This window comes from Bos javanicus, chromosome 19, assembly GCF_032452875.1.
Source record: "Bos javanicus breed banteng chromosome 19, ARS-OSU_banteng_1.0, whole genome shotgun sequence".
Classification (NCBI taxonomy): Eukaryota; Metazoa; Chordata; class Mammalia; order Artiodactyla; family Bovidae; genus Bos; species Bos javanicus.
In genome coordinates, this window is record NC_083886.1 from 58,860,844 (window position 1) to 58,873,284 (window position 12,441).

General features: G+C 56.8%; 2 protein-coding genes across 4 annotated transcripts in view; both read right to left on the reverse strand.

The window, feature by feature from the left end:
• Positions 1-1,766, reverse strand: part of TTYH2 (tweety family member 2) — a 35,668-nt gene extending 33,902 nt beyond the window's left edge. The window contains exon 1 of one of the 2 annotated variants that reach the window (XM_061392935.1): positions 1,600-1,766. In XM_061392935.1, the coding sequence (XP_061248919.1) occupies positions 1,600-1,728 (129 nt within the window). In that variant the 5' untranslated portion in view covers positions 1,729-1,766. The remainder of the gene's footprint in view (positions 1-1,599) is intronic. The other variant, XM_061392934.1, reaches the window with a different exon arrangement.
• Positions 1,767-7,498: 5,732 nt separating this feature from the next.
• On the reverse strand, positions 7,499-11,567 carry RPL38 (ribosomal protein L38). 2 transcript variants are annotated; one of them, XM_061392943.1, is made up of 5 exons: positions 11,494-11,567; positions 11,246-11,279; positions 11,036-11,096; positions 8,216-8,338; positions 7,499-7,573 (listed from the first exon to the last, which is right to left on the reverse strand). In XM_061392943.1, the coding sequence occupies exons 2-5, from the start codon at positions 11,246-11,248 to the stop codon at positions 7,548-7,550; spliced, it is 213 nt and encodes a 70-aa protein (XP_061248927.1). In that variant the 5' UTR covers positions 11,249-11,279; positions 11,494-11,567; the 3' UTR covers positions 7,499-7,547. The 2 variants fall into 2 exon arrangements, with proteins under 2 accessions (XP_061248927.1, XP_061248929.1); XM_061392945.1 differs by lacking the exon at positions 11,494-11,567 and adding an exon at positions 11,402-11,476.
• Between the last annotated feature and the right edge of the window lie 874 nt (positions 11,568-12,441).

The window sequence follows — 12,441 nt, forward strand, 5'->3', positions numbered from 1 at the left end:
GGGAAAGGAGAAAGCTATGGTGAGAGACCCCAGGGCAGGATCTGGGGCGCGGGGTTTGGGACAAGCAGATGTGGGGTCAGACACACACACACACACACATAAAGACACACACACAGACACACACATACAGACACACACAATCTGCAAGCAACACAGCTGTCTCTGAAATCATATCCGCCTCTTTTCATGCATTCACTGGGAGCGGAAGATTCCCTGGAGTTCTCCCCAGGCGACCACATTCTCAGGGAGCCAGGGGCCTTCCCCAGGCAGGGCTCAGGGAGGGGGTGGGAGGGGGGCGCGCAGACCAGGAAGGGTGCAAGCTGGGGAAGCCAAACTGGCCGACTGCTCCCCGTCCAGCAGCAGGAAGGGGGGCTGGGTTCACTCCCGCTTCTGGAAGGGCAGCCACCATCGGCCTGGGGCCCAGGGTGACAGGACGCTAGGGGTTATTATTAGACTCCCCCGTCAGCGGTGCCCTGCACACCGCACTGGACCAGGATCCCCGGGACCCTGCAGGAGAAAGTCCTGGTGGGGGAGAGGCGAACGGTTGACTGCCAGCTTGACCTCCGCGGCCCGGCTCCGCCCCACACGCGTACATTGTGGAGAAACTGCCCGCCGGGGGTCAAAGTCCCCACATTGGCGCACAGGTCTAAACAAACGGGCCCCATCTTGGGTTTCCCAGCCGCGGATTCTCTGACCCGACAGAAAACTGACTCAGCCTGGCCTCGGGGGCTGAACTGGGCTGGGCCAGACCTGACCAGGCTGGGAGATTCTGCACTCGGTCTGGGCGGGGAAGCCTAGGGGAGCACCCCCTTCCCCCTAGGGGTGCAGAAACCGGGGAGGGAAGAGCCAGCAGAGCGGGACGAGGGCAGAGTTGCGGGGATGGGGTAAGAGGCTGGCCAAGCCGCCCAGACCCCAGAAATCCAGGGCTCAGAAGGTGTGTCTGTACAGAGGAGGGGTTGGGGGTGCTGGGGAGGGGGCACTTTCTTTCCCCCGCTTATCCACATGAGGCTGCGGGTCCACGCCCCTCTCCTCTGGGTCTGTCGCCTTCCAGGAGGGGCCCAGGCGGAGGGGCTGGAAGGGGCTGGGGAGGAGGGCTGCCGCGGGGACGAACCCGCAGACTCCAGTTAGTTTCTGCCCAAACTTCTCCCAGGTCGCACAGACCCGGAAAGCGAGAGCGCGTCTGGTTCCCGGCAGGAGGAGAGAAACCCCGGGGAGCGCCCCGCCGTCCCGCCCCCGCCCCCCGCAGCTGGCGCGCGAGAATCACCGGGTTCAGGTACCAATGCACCCCCAGCCCCGACCCCTGAGCGGCGCTGCCCTCTCCCTGGGCGCACAGCCCCAACCCCCGCCCCGCAGGAAGCGCCCTTCCCCCCGTGCCGTTGACCGGCTTAACTCCCATCTTTCCAGTTGTCCAGGCCCGTGAAGTTCCCAGAAGGGAGGGCTGTGGGCCAAGGACCCGCGGGGAAAAGGGCGACGCGGGAAGAGGCTGCGGAGAGAGTGTGGGGTGGGTGGGGTGTGGGGTCTGGAGGCGCGCGGAGCGAGGCGCGCTGGGAGGCGGGAAAGGGCGGTGCGGGGACTTGGGGCGCCGGGTCGCGGACTCACCTCCTGGTAACTCTCATCGCGGGGCCTGAAGGTGCTGTCCACCGGCTGCAAGCGCAGGCCGAGGTGCGGGACGCTGTGCAGCCACACCACCCACCAGGGCGCGATGTACTCCACGCGCGCCGCCGGCATGGCTCAGCCCGAGTGCGCCCGCCTGCCGGTCGGTCCGGGACGCGCGCCCGCCCCGCCCGGCCCCGCCCAGCCGAGGATAAGGCCCCGCCCCCCCGAGCGCGGGCCCTCCCCACCCCTTCCAGGGCGGCCCCTTGCCCCGGGCTCACCCTGGGGTCACCAGGGGTTACGCCCCAGAACCCGAAGCATTTCTTTGATCTGGAATTTGACCTGGCCCAAGTCTGGGAGAAAGAGGTGGAAGAAAGGAAAACAGCCCCCAGAAGGCTTCTGAATCTGTCTCTTAACAACAGTCTCTGGGTCCCCGCTTGCTCCTTGAAAGAAAAGCTATGACCAAGCTAGACAGCATATTAAAAAGCAGAGACATTACTTTGCCAACAAAGGTCTGTCTAGTTAAAGCTACGGTTTTTCCAGGAGTCATGTATGGATGTGAGAGTTGGGACTATAAAGAAAGCTGAGCGCTGAAGAATTGATTCTTTTGAACTGTGATGTTGGAGAAGACTCTTGAGAGTCCCTTGGACTGCAAGGAGATTCAACCAGTCCATCCTAAAGATCAGTCCTGAATATTCATTGGAAGGGCTGATGCTGAAGCTGAAACTTCAATACTTTGGCCACCTGATGGGAAGAACTGACTCATTGGAAAAGACCCTGATGCTGGGAAAGATTGAAGGCAGAAGGAGAAGGGGATGACTGAGGATGAGATGGTTGGATGGCATCACCGACTCTATGGACATGAGTTTGAGCAAGCTCTGGCAGTTGGTGATGGACAGGGTTTCACATGCTGCAGTCCATGGGGTCGCAAAGAGTCGGACACGACTGAGCAGCTGAACTGAACTGGGTCCCTAGGGTTTTGGTCACATCATCAAATCAAGTATATAGACTGTCTGAATGCACCGGCAGTCATGGCGTGAGAAAGGCGAGGCTGACCGTTACTGGCGCTTTTAGAGGGTAGAGGTGGCACTAGTGGTAAACCCGTCTGCCAATGCAGGAGGCACACAGGAGAAGTAGGTTCGATCCCTGGGTCGGGAGGATCCCCTGGAGAAGGAAATGGTACCCACTCCAGTATTCTTGCCTGGAAAATCCCATGGACAGAGGAGCCTGGCGGGCTACAGTCCATGGGGTCCCAAAGAGTTGGACACGACTGAAGTGACTTAGCATGAACTGACAGATTGCGGACTGGACTGAAGGGACCCAGTCCCTGGGTCACTAGTTCTAAATTCACTCTCATCCGGGATTGAGCGTCCACTCTGTAAACATGGTCTTGCCCTGGGAGCGCCCAGGTCATCTGCCCAAATGATTAACGGGTCCCAGCTGAAAGAAGGAGCTAGTTGGAGGGCCCTGACCTCCCGGGGGAGAGAACCTGGAGCCTGGGGGAGGGGAGGGAGCCTGGGAGCGCCAGGATGGGCTAGACCTCCCAGGGAGACACAAATTAACCAAGGGCCTACTAGGTGCCAGACGTTGTTCTGTCGGAGAACAAAAGCTGATGGCAAGTCTGGCTGGGCGGGGATTGTGGTTTAGCACCAGGTGGTAGTGGTGCCCACAGAAGGACAGGCGCTAGCTCAGCGGTGCTCTGGAGGAAGGCAGAGCAGGGTCAGAGCATCAGGATGCCGGGGTGGGGCTGGGGCTGGGTGGGGGTGTGCAGTCCCAGGTCCAACAGAGCCTCGCAGGCAGAAATGGGCTGCGGTCCCAGGACCCAAACAGCGTTCTGTGATTGCAGGATGCACGGTGCCAGAAGGAGAGGCTAAGTCTTGGGACAGGGTCCAAGGCTGGGTAAAGGGCTGTCTGAGGTCAGTGAAGTAGAGGAGTGAAGGGGGGGTCCTGAGATCAGGCTTGAGTTGCTGGCAGTCTGATCAGTGGTAGTGTGGGGTGGGGGTGAGGTGTTTGAGGTGGGGAGACCTCTAGGTTTCTGGCTTGGGGAACCAGTGGATGAAGGTGAAACTCCATGGGTGACCCGCACTGACTGCTAGGGGAGTACAGTACACACCCCTTCCCTTATTAGAGATCCAGGACTGGGAGACGGAGCCCTGTTTAGTAGTTAAGACTTCTCTCTCCTCCAGGTCACAGTCCTGGTCAAGGTTCCCAGAACTGCAGCCATCCATCTTCGACGCTGGGGAGCACCGTTCCTGTCATTGGGATTTCCTTTCATTAATTCAACAAACTTTGAGCACCTTCTCTGCTCTAGGGGATACACTGATGAGCAAAACACACATTCCTGCCTGCATGGGGTCTGGTTTAAACGTGAGGGGAGGCAGCCTTTATCCCACACAGTGATTAATTACAAACCCCACCCCACCCCCAAGTGCCCTCCAGAGCCCAGCATTGGTTTGTAAAATGGGACTAAATCTGTGGTGCGAGGACATTTCCTGAAAAATGACAGGAGGTGAGAGCTGAAGGATGTGAAGGAGTTAACTCAGGGCATCCTGGGAAGAAGGCTGGACTCTGAGCACGGGGACAGTACATGGTGAGATCAGGGCCCAAGGACCGCAGGGCACAGAGGGATCAATCAGTGAGTCCAAACTCAACCAAGGGAGTGACAAAGAGATGCTGGAAAACTCCCATGGCTGCTGCCAAGGACTGGGGTGCAAGAGGGAACTGGGGTCGGGGGGCTGAGAATCTTTTCTCTGGACTGCAGTGGTGGTTCCATAGCGGTACAAAACACAGAACTGGATACCAAAAAGGGTGAATTTCACTGTAAATTGCATCTCAGCTAGCCTTGATTTATAGTTTTTTTAAAAAAAAGAGAGAGAAAGAAGCTGGCAAGGTGGGCCAGTACGGCCCCATGGACCCTAGCAAGGGATCTGGTCTTGAACCAGCCATGCTGGCCGCTGAGGAAGGCGGACACCTGGAGCGATTTTGGAGGGCCCTTGGCACTCAGCAGCGTGACCTCACAGGCCGGAACCTCCGGGATAGGCACTGCCTGGTGCCACAGACACGGTCCCCCCCTCCCCGGGCTGCAGCTGCTGCTCCTGGCCTCCCTGACCCGGAAGTTAGGAGGATTTGCTGTTCCTGTAGAAGATTAGAGTCGCAACTGTGAACTCCAAGTGCCGTAGGGGAGAGGGGTGGGGGAGGGGTCTGCCTCCCTGTGAGTGGCAGGGAGTGAGCCCACCTGTCCTGAGCGGGGGCTGGGCCCAGAGCGGGGGCGGGCAGCGTAAGGGGGTCCTGCACCCCACCCTTGGTGCTGACAGCAGAAGCTGGCCCTCAGGCCATCACCACAGCCTCGGGGTGCATCCTGAACACAAACCTGCTTGGCCAGTCTGCACCCAGCAGACCAGAGGCCTCCAGAGAAGCGGCACTGCAGAAAGGAAGCGTGAGCCCACCCGGGGACTCGTTCCTGGGTTGACCAGCCCTCCTGCCCACCCCACTCCCCATTTACCTAGTGTGGCCAGAACCAGCTCACCCAAGCTGTGGGCTGACCTCAGCAGGGCAGTGGTGGGCCCTGGGCACCCGAGGGCTCCAGCACACAGCGATGCTTCAAGCCAACTCACACAGAATCTCTGGACTCAGCCCTGGCCACCTCGGAGTGAATTTTTAGAGGACCCCAATTGGCTGGGAGGCAGAGGCCAGGGCTGAGACCCACAGCGTGAAAGGATGCCTTCTCTAGACAAATGCCGGCGGGGCTTGTATCCTAGGAGCTGGGGCTGGTCTCTGCACAATGCGCGGGGACAAAGGGAGCCCAAGCGGTAAACCCGCCCTCTTCCTGGGAAGCTGGGATGGTGAAAGGGCTGGCAAGACCGGGAGCCGCTGAAGGCGCCCCATCTGGGTTTGGTCACAACCAGAGCCCCGGAGGGCACTTCTCCCAGAAGAACACAAAACACACGCTTCACTACCTCACATGCTGCAGAATTCCCAGGAGAGAAACCGCCAGGCATCTCAGGCACTTGGCCCCTTAGATGTTATCAACGTAAACCCGGTCCAGATCGTCTCTGGCCTCCTGCCCTCACTTGCCGGACTCTGGCGCCACCTTGTGGCCCGCCCGGAACACCGCGCCAAGAAAGGCCCTCAGTTTTATTTTAGCTCAGGACTCTAAAACCACTGGAGAAGGGGCTCTTGCCATAAACTGACGGGAACTGGGGCAGACTGCTGGGGAAAGCAGGCCGGCAACCACCACACGGCAGCCCGAGACGGCGCCTGTGGCGGGAATACCTCCTTGCCAACGGCTGAGGCGTCCACAGGACCCATGAGGGCACCTGCAGAATCTTATCAGGCTCAGTGTTTTCTCTGCTTAAAACGTGTGCCTGAAGCATGTGGCCCTCCTCCTCTGGGGGCAGAGGATGAGGGTCCTCTCACTGAGGCAGGAGGGGGTGTGGAGGTGAACTGCCCTGCCAACTGGCAGACACCCACCAACCACAGGGGACCCACAGCCCCTGCTGAAGGCGATCCTGCCTGAGTCCCTTCTGTGCTTGACTGTTCCCCTGGCGACTCTGACACCAAGATGCGCAGACAGATGCGTACGGAGCCCTCGCAGGGACTGGGAACCGTGCAGGTGAGGTGAGGCAGTGACAGAACTCAAAAATAAACCTCTGAAACGTAATCAAAGTTTGACAAGGACGGGACCACCATCAGCAGGCTACGGTCCATGTGGTCGCAGAGCTGGACACAACTGACGCAACTTGCCAGGCATGGAAAAAGCACGTGAAAAATCAGGACCAGCAAGCCAGCAGGGAGTGGAGCCAGGCGGGGCCGGGACCTCAGCTGCCACACGACCTGGACCTTCACACGCCGGAGCCAGCAGGCATGTTCCCCCCTCACAGCCACCGCTGCACTGCCTGGGGTCCGGGGTCCGATTTCCGGCTCCTCCCTTTAAGCGTCTTCTGGACTTCACGTCGGTCTCTTGGCTCCCAGGGCTTCTGTCGCTGGGCTGACACCCGCTCACCTCCATTCTCAGCTCCTTCTTGGAAACTCTCACCTAAACAGTCCTTCCAGCTGCGCTCATCTGGTGACCAGCTGGCACCACTCCTGAGCTCTACTTAGTAAACACACAGGAATGACTTTTCTTTTCTGTGCCTGAGAACCCAGGTCTGGAGGAAAAAAAAAAAATTCCACACACCCACCTGTGCATGTGGTTGGTGGGTGTCTGCCAGTTGGCAGGGCAGTTCGCCTCCACACCCCCTCCTGCCTCAGTGACAGGACCCCATCCTTTCCCCCCAGAGGAGGGGGGCCACGTGCTTCAAGCACACATTTTAAGCAGAAAACAGAGTCTGATACTATTCCACAGGTGCCCGGCACAGGTCCTATAGGACGCCTCAGCCTCCAGCCCTTGGCACAGAGGCATCCCCGCCACAGCCCGCTCTCGGGCTGCCGAGTGGCGGTCCCCAGCCTGCCTTCCCAGCACTCTGCCTCAGTTCCCATCAGTCTAAGGGAAGGGCCCCTCCTCCAGTGGTGCCACATTTCAACATGGCAGAAACAAAAGCCACCCACATCCCGAGGATTCTGAGGAAAAGCTGGCTTCATTTACTGCCACTTCTGAGAAGGCCGATCAACTCCTTTGAATTATCATTTTCATCACCGGGGAGCTTATTTTACTTTAGTGACTTTTAAATCTCAGGAGTGGAGACTGGCTTTATTTCCATCAGTATCTGACTTCTTTAACTGCCTATTTCTCCTTACTTTCAAAATTAAGACTTAAAAAAACAGATGGCTTAACTGACCCCTGGGAGGGATCACAGCCCAAGATTGGGGAGGTAACGAGGCAGCAGCCACGACCCCTGCGCTATTCCCGCCAGAAGCCATCAGCAAGTTAGCACCCACCCACCCCTGTTCTCAAAGACAAAGGCCATTTTGAGAATTTTAAAAATTTTAATACAGTTCAAAGCAGCATGCGTGGTTCATTTCAGCTCCTTCACCGCCAAACCTAGAGGCAAAGACACAGAAACGTGAGCCAATCAAACGACTTGTCCGAGTCACTGCTGCCTGTCTGGATCTGGCACTTGGGCTAAAGAGGGCTCACAGAGCTCAGAAATTAAGCCCACCAGGAAGGTCTGCGTCAAACATTAAGTCAGTGTTTGATAATAAAAACGCAGGTAACTCTCACCCAGGCAGCGGCGCTGGTGACCTGTACTGTGAGGACGTGGCCCGTGGAACCCTGGCTGGGCTCTGAGCGCCCAGCTGCTCTGCTGAGCCTTCCACCACCAGGATGGCCCCTCTGCTTAATCCACCCGCATCATCTGCTGTATTCAGTAAGTTTCTCAATCAGTGAGAAGGGGGGCCATCAATCCCAGCACCTCCCTACCCTGCAGGGCCATGGTGAGGATGAAATGAGTGGCCCAGGGAGTGAGCGCCAGCTGGCACAATGCTGTATTAGAAAGGCATGGCTCCCTCTGGGTCTGACTTCTGAGAACCGCCTACGTGACACCACCGGCAGGAGCAGACAGTTAGACAAAGCACAGAAGGGACTCTCCTAATTCTGGAGAGAAGTCGGGAAACATGCCCGCTGACACGGGCCCCCCCCGCCGCGGGCCGTCCGCACCCTCCTCCGTGGCTTCCAGCTACTCACCGGGGGGCAGGGACTGCTTCAGCTTCTCTGCCTTCTCTTTGTCTGTGATGACCAAGGTGTAAAGGTATCTGCTGCATCGAACTTTAAACTTCACATTATCCTTATTTTTCTTGATCTTGACGGCTACCAGAGACCAGAGCAGTAGTAAGACTGTGTCACAGGAGAGACGTCGCACAGTCCACCTGCTGTCTGCTGCTTCTGCACAAAGCAGCACCCGTGACCGCTGTGCTCCCCTCCCTCGCGGTCCCTCTGATCAAGCAGAAAATAAGATCCCCCACCCCCCTCTGACCTCTCTGTCAGAAATCTACATTTCCCTTGTATCAATACTCTAGAACCTGAGTTAAGGTCTGTATTTGTAACACAAGTAGCATCTGGCACAGTGACACACTCCAGACCATCCAGTATCCACCTTATATGGCTTTAAAATTCTCTATCAGGACCACAGCTTGGACAATAAAGAGCCCCAAGTGTGCCCCAAGCTCAACAGCGTGCAGTTTGAAATTTAGCCAACAATCTGATTATGTACAAGCGTCAATGCGTTTCTATGAGGCCAGGAGCTACTCTGCAGGCGGGAAGACAGCCCCTTCCAGGTGACTCATGTCTGGCACCCATCAAACTGCTCGTTCTGACTCCCATGGCGCAGGCTGACCTAGCCACATGACACGCAACTCCATCTCTGCCAGGAACTGCTGAAGGGGTCGGGCATGTCACAGGAAGCAAAACTGTGCCCGAACCTGCCCAAGGCACCGGCTGCCTCGGCTCACACTCTAATATATTAATCAGAACTGTGGATGTTTATTCAAACCAACCTATCCTGCTATCTTAACATTCCTCTCAAAGCTGAATAGACTGCTGTCCCTAGCAGCTGCCGTACACCTATAAACTGAACTCTCACAAGGTCAGACTAAGCAACTCTTAAAAAATGTTTACTCAACAACATATGATTCAGTAATTGTATTTACAGGAATATACTCAAAAGAACTGAAAGCAACAACAAGAGAGATTTTACATCAAAACTCACAGCAACATTATTCACAAGAGCCAAAGGCAGAAACCACCTAAATGTCCACGTTACGCTAAATGAACTAAGGTGGTCATGAAAGGACAAGTATTGCACGATCTCACTTATGTGAGGTACTGACAGTGGTCAGAGCAGAAGAGACAGCAGTAGAGACACAAGGACGGTGGTTGCCAGGGGCTGCAGGGAGAGTCACAGGCCAGCACTGGCCCAAGGCCTGTGAGGAGCCAGGCTGCCCGGGAGGAGGTGGGCGATGGGTGGAACCCATCTTCCCAAGCCCGTGGAAAAACCGGTCCCTGGTGTAAAATGGCTGGGGGCTCTTGGTTAATGGGTTACAGGGTTTTAGTTTTGCAAGATGAGAATTTCTCACAAAGCATGGCTGCCCTACAATGTGAATACAAACCCAGTACGTGCACTGCACACCCCCAAATGGTGAACTCGGCGTTGTTTATGTTACAATTACAGCCAGGAAGACAATTTAAGTTTATCCAAAAAAGACTTCCTGGGCACCTTATAATATCCAGGGGAACCTGACCCCTCCTTTCACAGGTCACATTTTAACAGCAACGCAAAGCAGTCTGATGGATCTGGTGTCATCTCTTCACTGTGCTAAAATTCTCTACCAGGTTATCTGATCTGATCCTGACACCAATCCTGTGAGACAGGAATGACCACCCCCTCTTCTACAGAGGAAATGGTGGGGTCAGAGTTACCCACTTGGAGAGCTGGCCTCTGAACCCAGTAAGTGACCGCAAATTCCCTGGTCTGGACTAAAGCTGACCTGATAAAGTTTCTCTTTGCACGTGACTGGAAATAAAAAAATACAAGCACGTGGTCACCTGCAGCTCCCACAGTACCTGTTACAGGTAACGGGGACACAACTACAATTCTCCTCGCCCCCCACAAATCCCCAAAAGGCTCTGCAGTGAGCCAGCGCTGCACCCCACCACTGAGACAGGGCATCAGAGACCTCAGGGCCGTAGCCCACCTGAATCCGTCCGGCCAAGAGCACTCTGCTTGCACAAGTTACCCAGCTCCCTTTAGGACGCATCTGGGAGGGGAGGGAAACTGCAAGCAGCAGCCCAAAAGAGACGTGTTAAAGCTGCACCACACCCCAGTCCAAACCCAGTGCTGACCACCAGCTCCCCAAACCCCCTCCAAAGAGACGAGAGAACTCCCTCTCACAGTCAGGGTAAAGAGAGAACACGCGGGCAGCTGGGGCTGGCACGTGTCGATCAAAGCCTTGCCGCTTTGTGTGTCTCCTATCAGTGACCCTTCCCCTTCGCTTATAAACCTGGACACCAATACACGGAGAAGAAAAATGATGTAGTTCATTGTGACAGAGCTTGTCCTCGGCCCAGAACCCAACACCCGCACTGACTCCGAGTTTGTGAAACCTGAGTTTCCCGACGTCCCCCCAGCAGGAACCTCCACTGTCCCCCGGAGTTTGCGCAAACTCCTGTCTACTAGGTCGGTGATGCTATCTAACCCTCTCATCCTCTGCCGTCGCCTCCTTTTGCCTTCAGTCTTTCCCAGAACCGGGGTCTTTTCCAACGAGTCAGCTCTTCACATCCGTTCACAGTACCCAACACACACCAGGAAACAAAAAACCCCTGGGGACCCTTCTCAAGGAAGGAAGAGAACACACCCCGGACCAAGCGCCTTGTCTTATGGGAGACAGGCTGAGACCTCCGAACCCCGACAGCAGACGAGGGCAGAAGCGGCCGCCCGGCGCCCGCCAGCCATTCCGGGGGCTTCCGGGAGCCCGCGATCGCCGCCTCCCGTCCAGGGCGCCCACTTACACTTGGCGTCCTTGCGGCGGGCTGTGAGCAGAAAGTCCTTGATTTCCTCAATTTTGCGAGGCTGCAACAGAGAGCGAAGGCAATCAGCCGCTGAGACGCATCTGCTGGGGTGCCCAACCCCGGCAGCCCCTTTGAGGCCCCTGAAGACCCTCGCCGAGACCGTCCTGCCTGCGCCCCCCGGGGAGAGCCCCAAGTGGGGGTCGTACTCACCATAGCGACGAGGCGCGGGGCGCGCGACCGGAACCTGCAGGGAAGACAAGCGTTGGCGGCGTCAACGGGGGCGCGGGCACTGGCGGCGGCCCTGCCTCCCCGCCCCGTGCCCCCGAAATGCCGGCCCCATCGCACCCCACCCTCCCCCCGCAACACCTTCAACCCAGGACTGGGGTCCTCAGATAACACCCGGCGAGGATGACCACAGATTACTACCCCATTCCCCACGTACGGCACTAGAGACTCACGTCAAGGGGCGAGAAGCGAAGAGAGCGGAAAAGGAAGAGACTTCCACTTCCGGGCAATTAAATCGTGCCCCAGAGGAAGCTGGATACGGTGTCTGCAGAGGGTCAAGAAACCACACAGGCGTTTGCCCTTCATATGACTGCTTCTCTGCCCTCTTCTGGCCTAGATTAACAGTGCAGCTTCCTGAACGCAGCGGGCCGCCTCCCTGCCCCGACTCTTGACTGACTATTCCTCCGCCCAAATCCCTCCTTGCCTTTGTTAGGTTTTATTTCAGACCCAGTTTGAAGACCTGTGTTAGGACTTATTATCAACTACTTTCATTAGGCCTCTGTGTTAAATGGCAACCCACTCCAGTGTTCTTACCTGGAGAATCCCAGGGACGGGGGAGCCTGGTGGGCTGCCGTGTATGGGGTCGCACAGAGTCAGACACTACTGAAGCGACTTAGCAGCAGCAGCAGCACTTGGGCATCTAGGCAGAGATGTTTTTCATTTAAATGAAGGGTTGTTGTTCTCCTGTCATGTCCGACTTTTTGCAACCTCATGAGCATGCACACCAGGCTCCGCTGTCCTCGACTATCTGCCGGCTGCTGCTGCTGCTGCTGCTAAGTCGCTTCAGTTGTGTCCGACTCTGTGTGACGCCATAGACGGCAGCCCACCAGGCTCCCCCGTCCCTGGGATTCTCCAGGCAAGAACACTGGAGTGGGTTGCCATTTCCTTCTCCAATGCAGGAAAGTGAAAGTGAAGTCGCTCAGTCGTGTCCGACTCTTAGCGACCCCATGGACTGCAGCCTACCAGGCTCCTCCGTCCATGGAGTTTTCCAGGCAAGAGTATTGGAGTGGGGTGCCATTGCCTTCTCCCGAGTTTGGGCAAATTCATGTCTATTAAGTCGGTGATGCTATCTATCTAACCGTCTCATCCTCTGCTGCCTCCTCTTTTTGCCTTCAATCTGT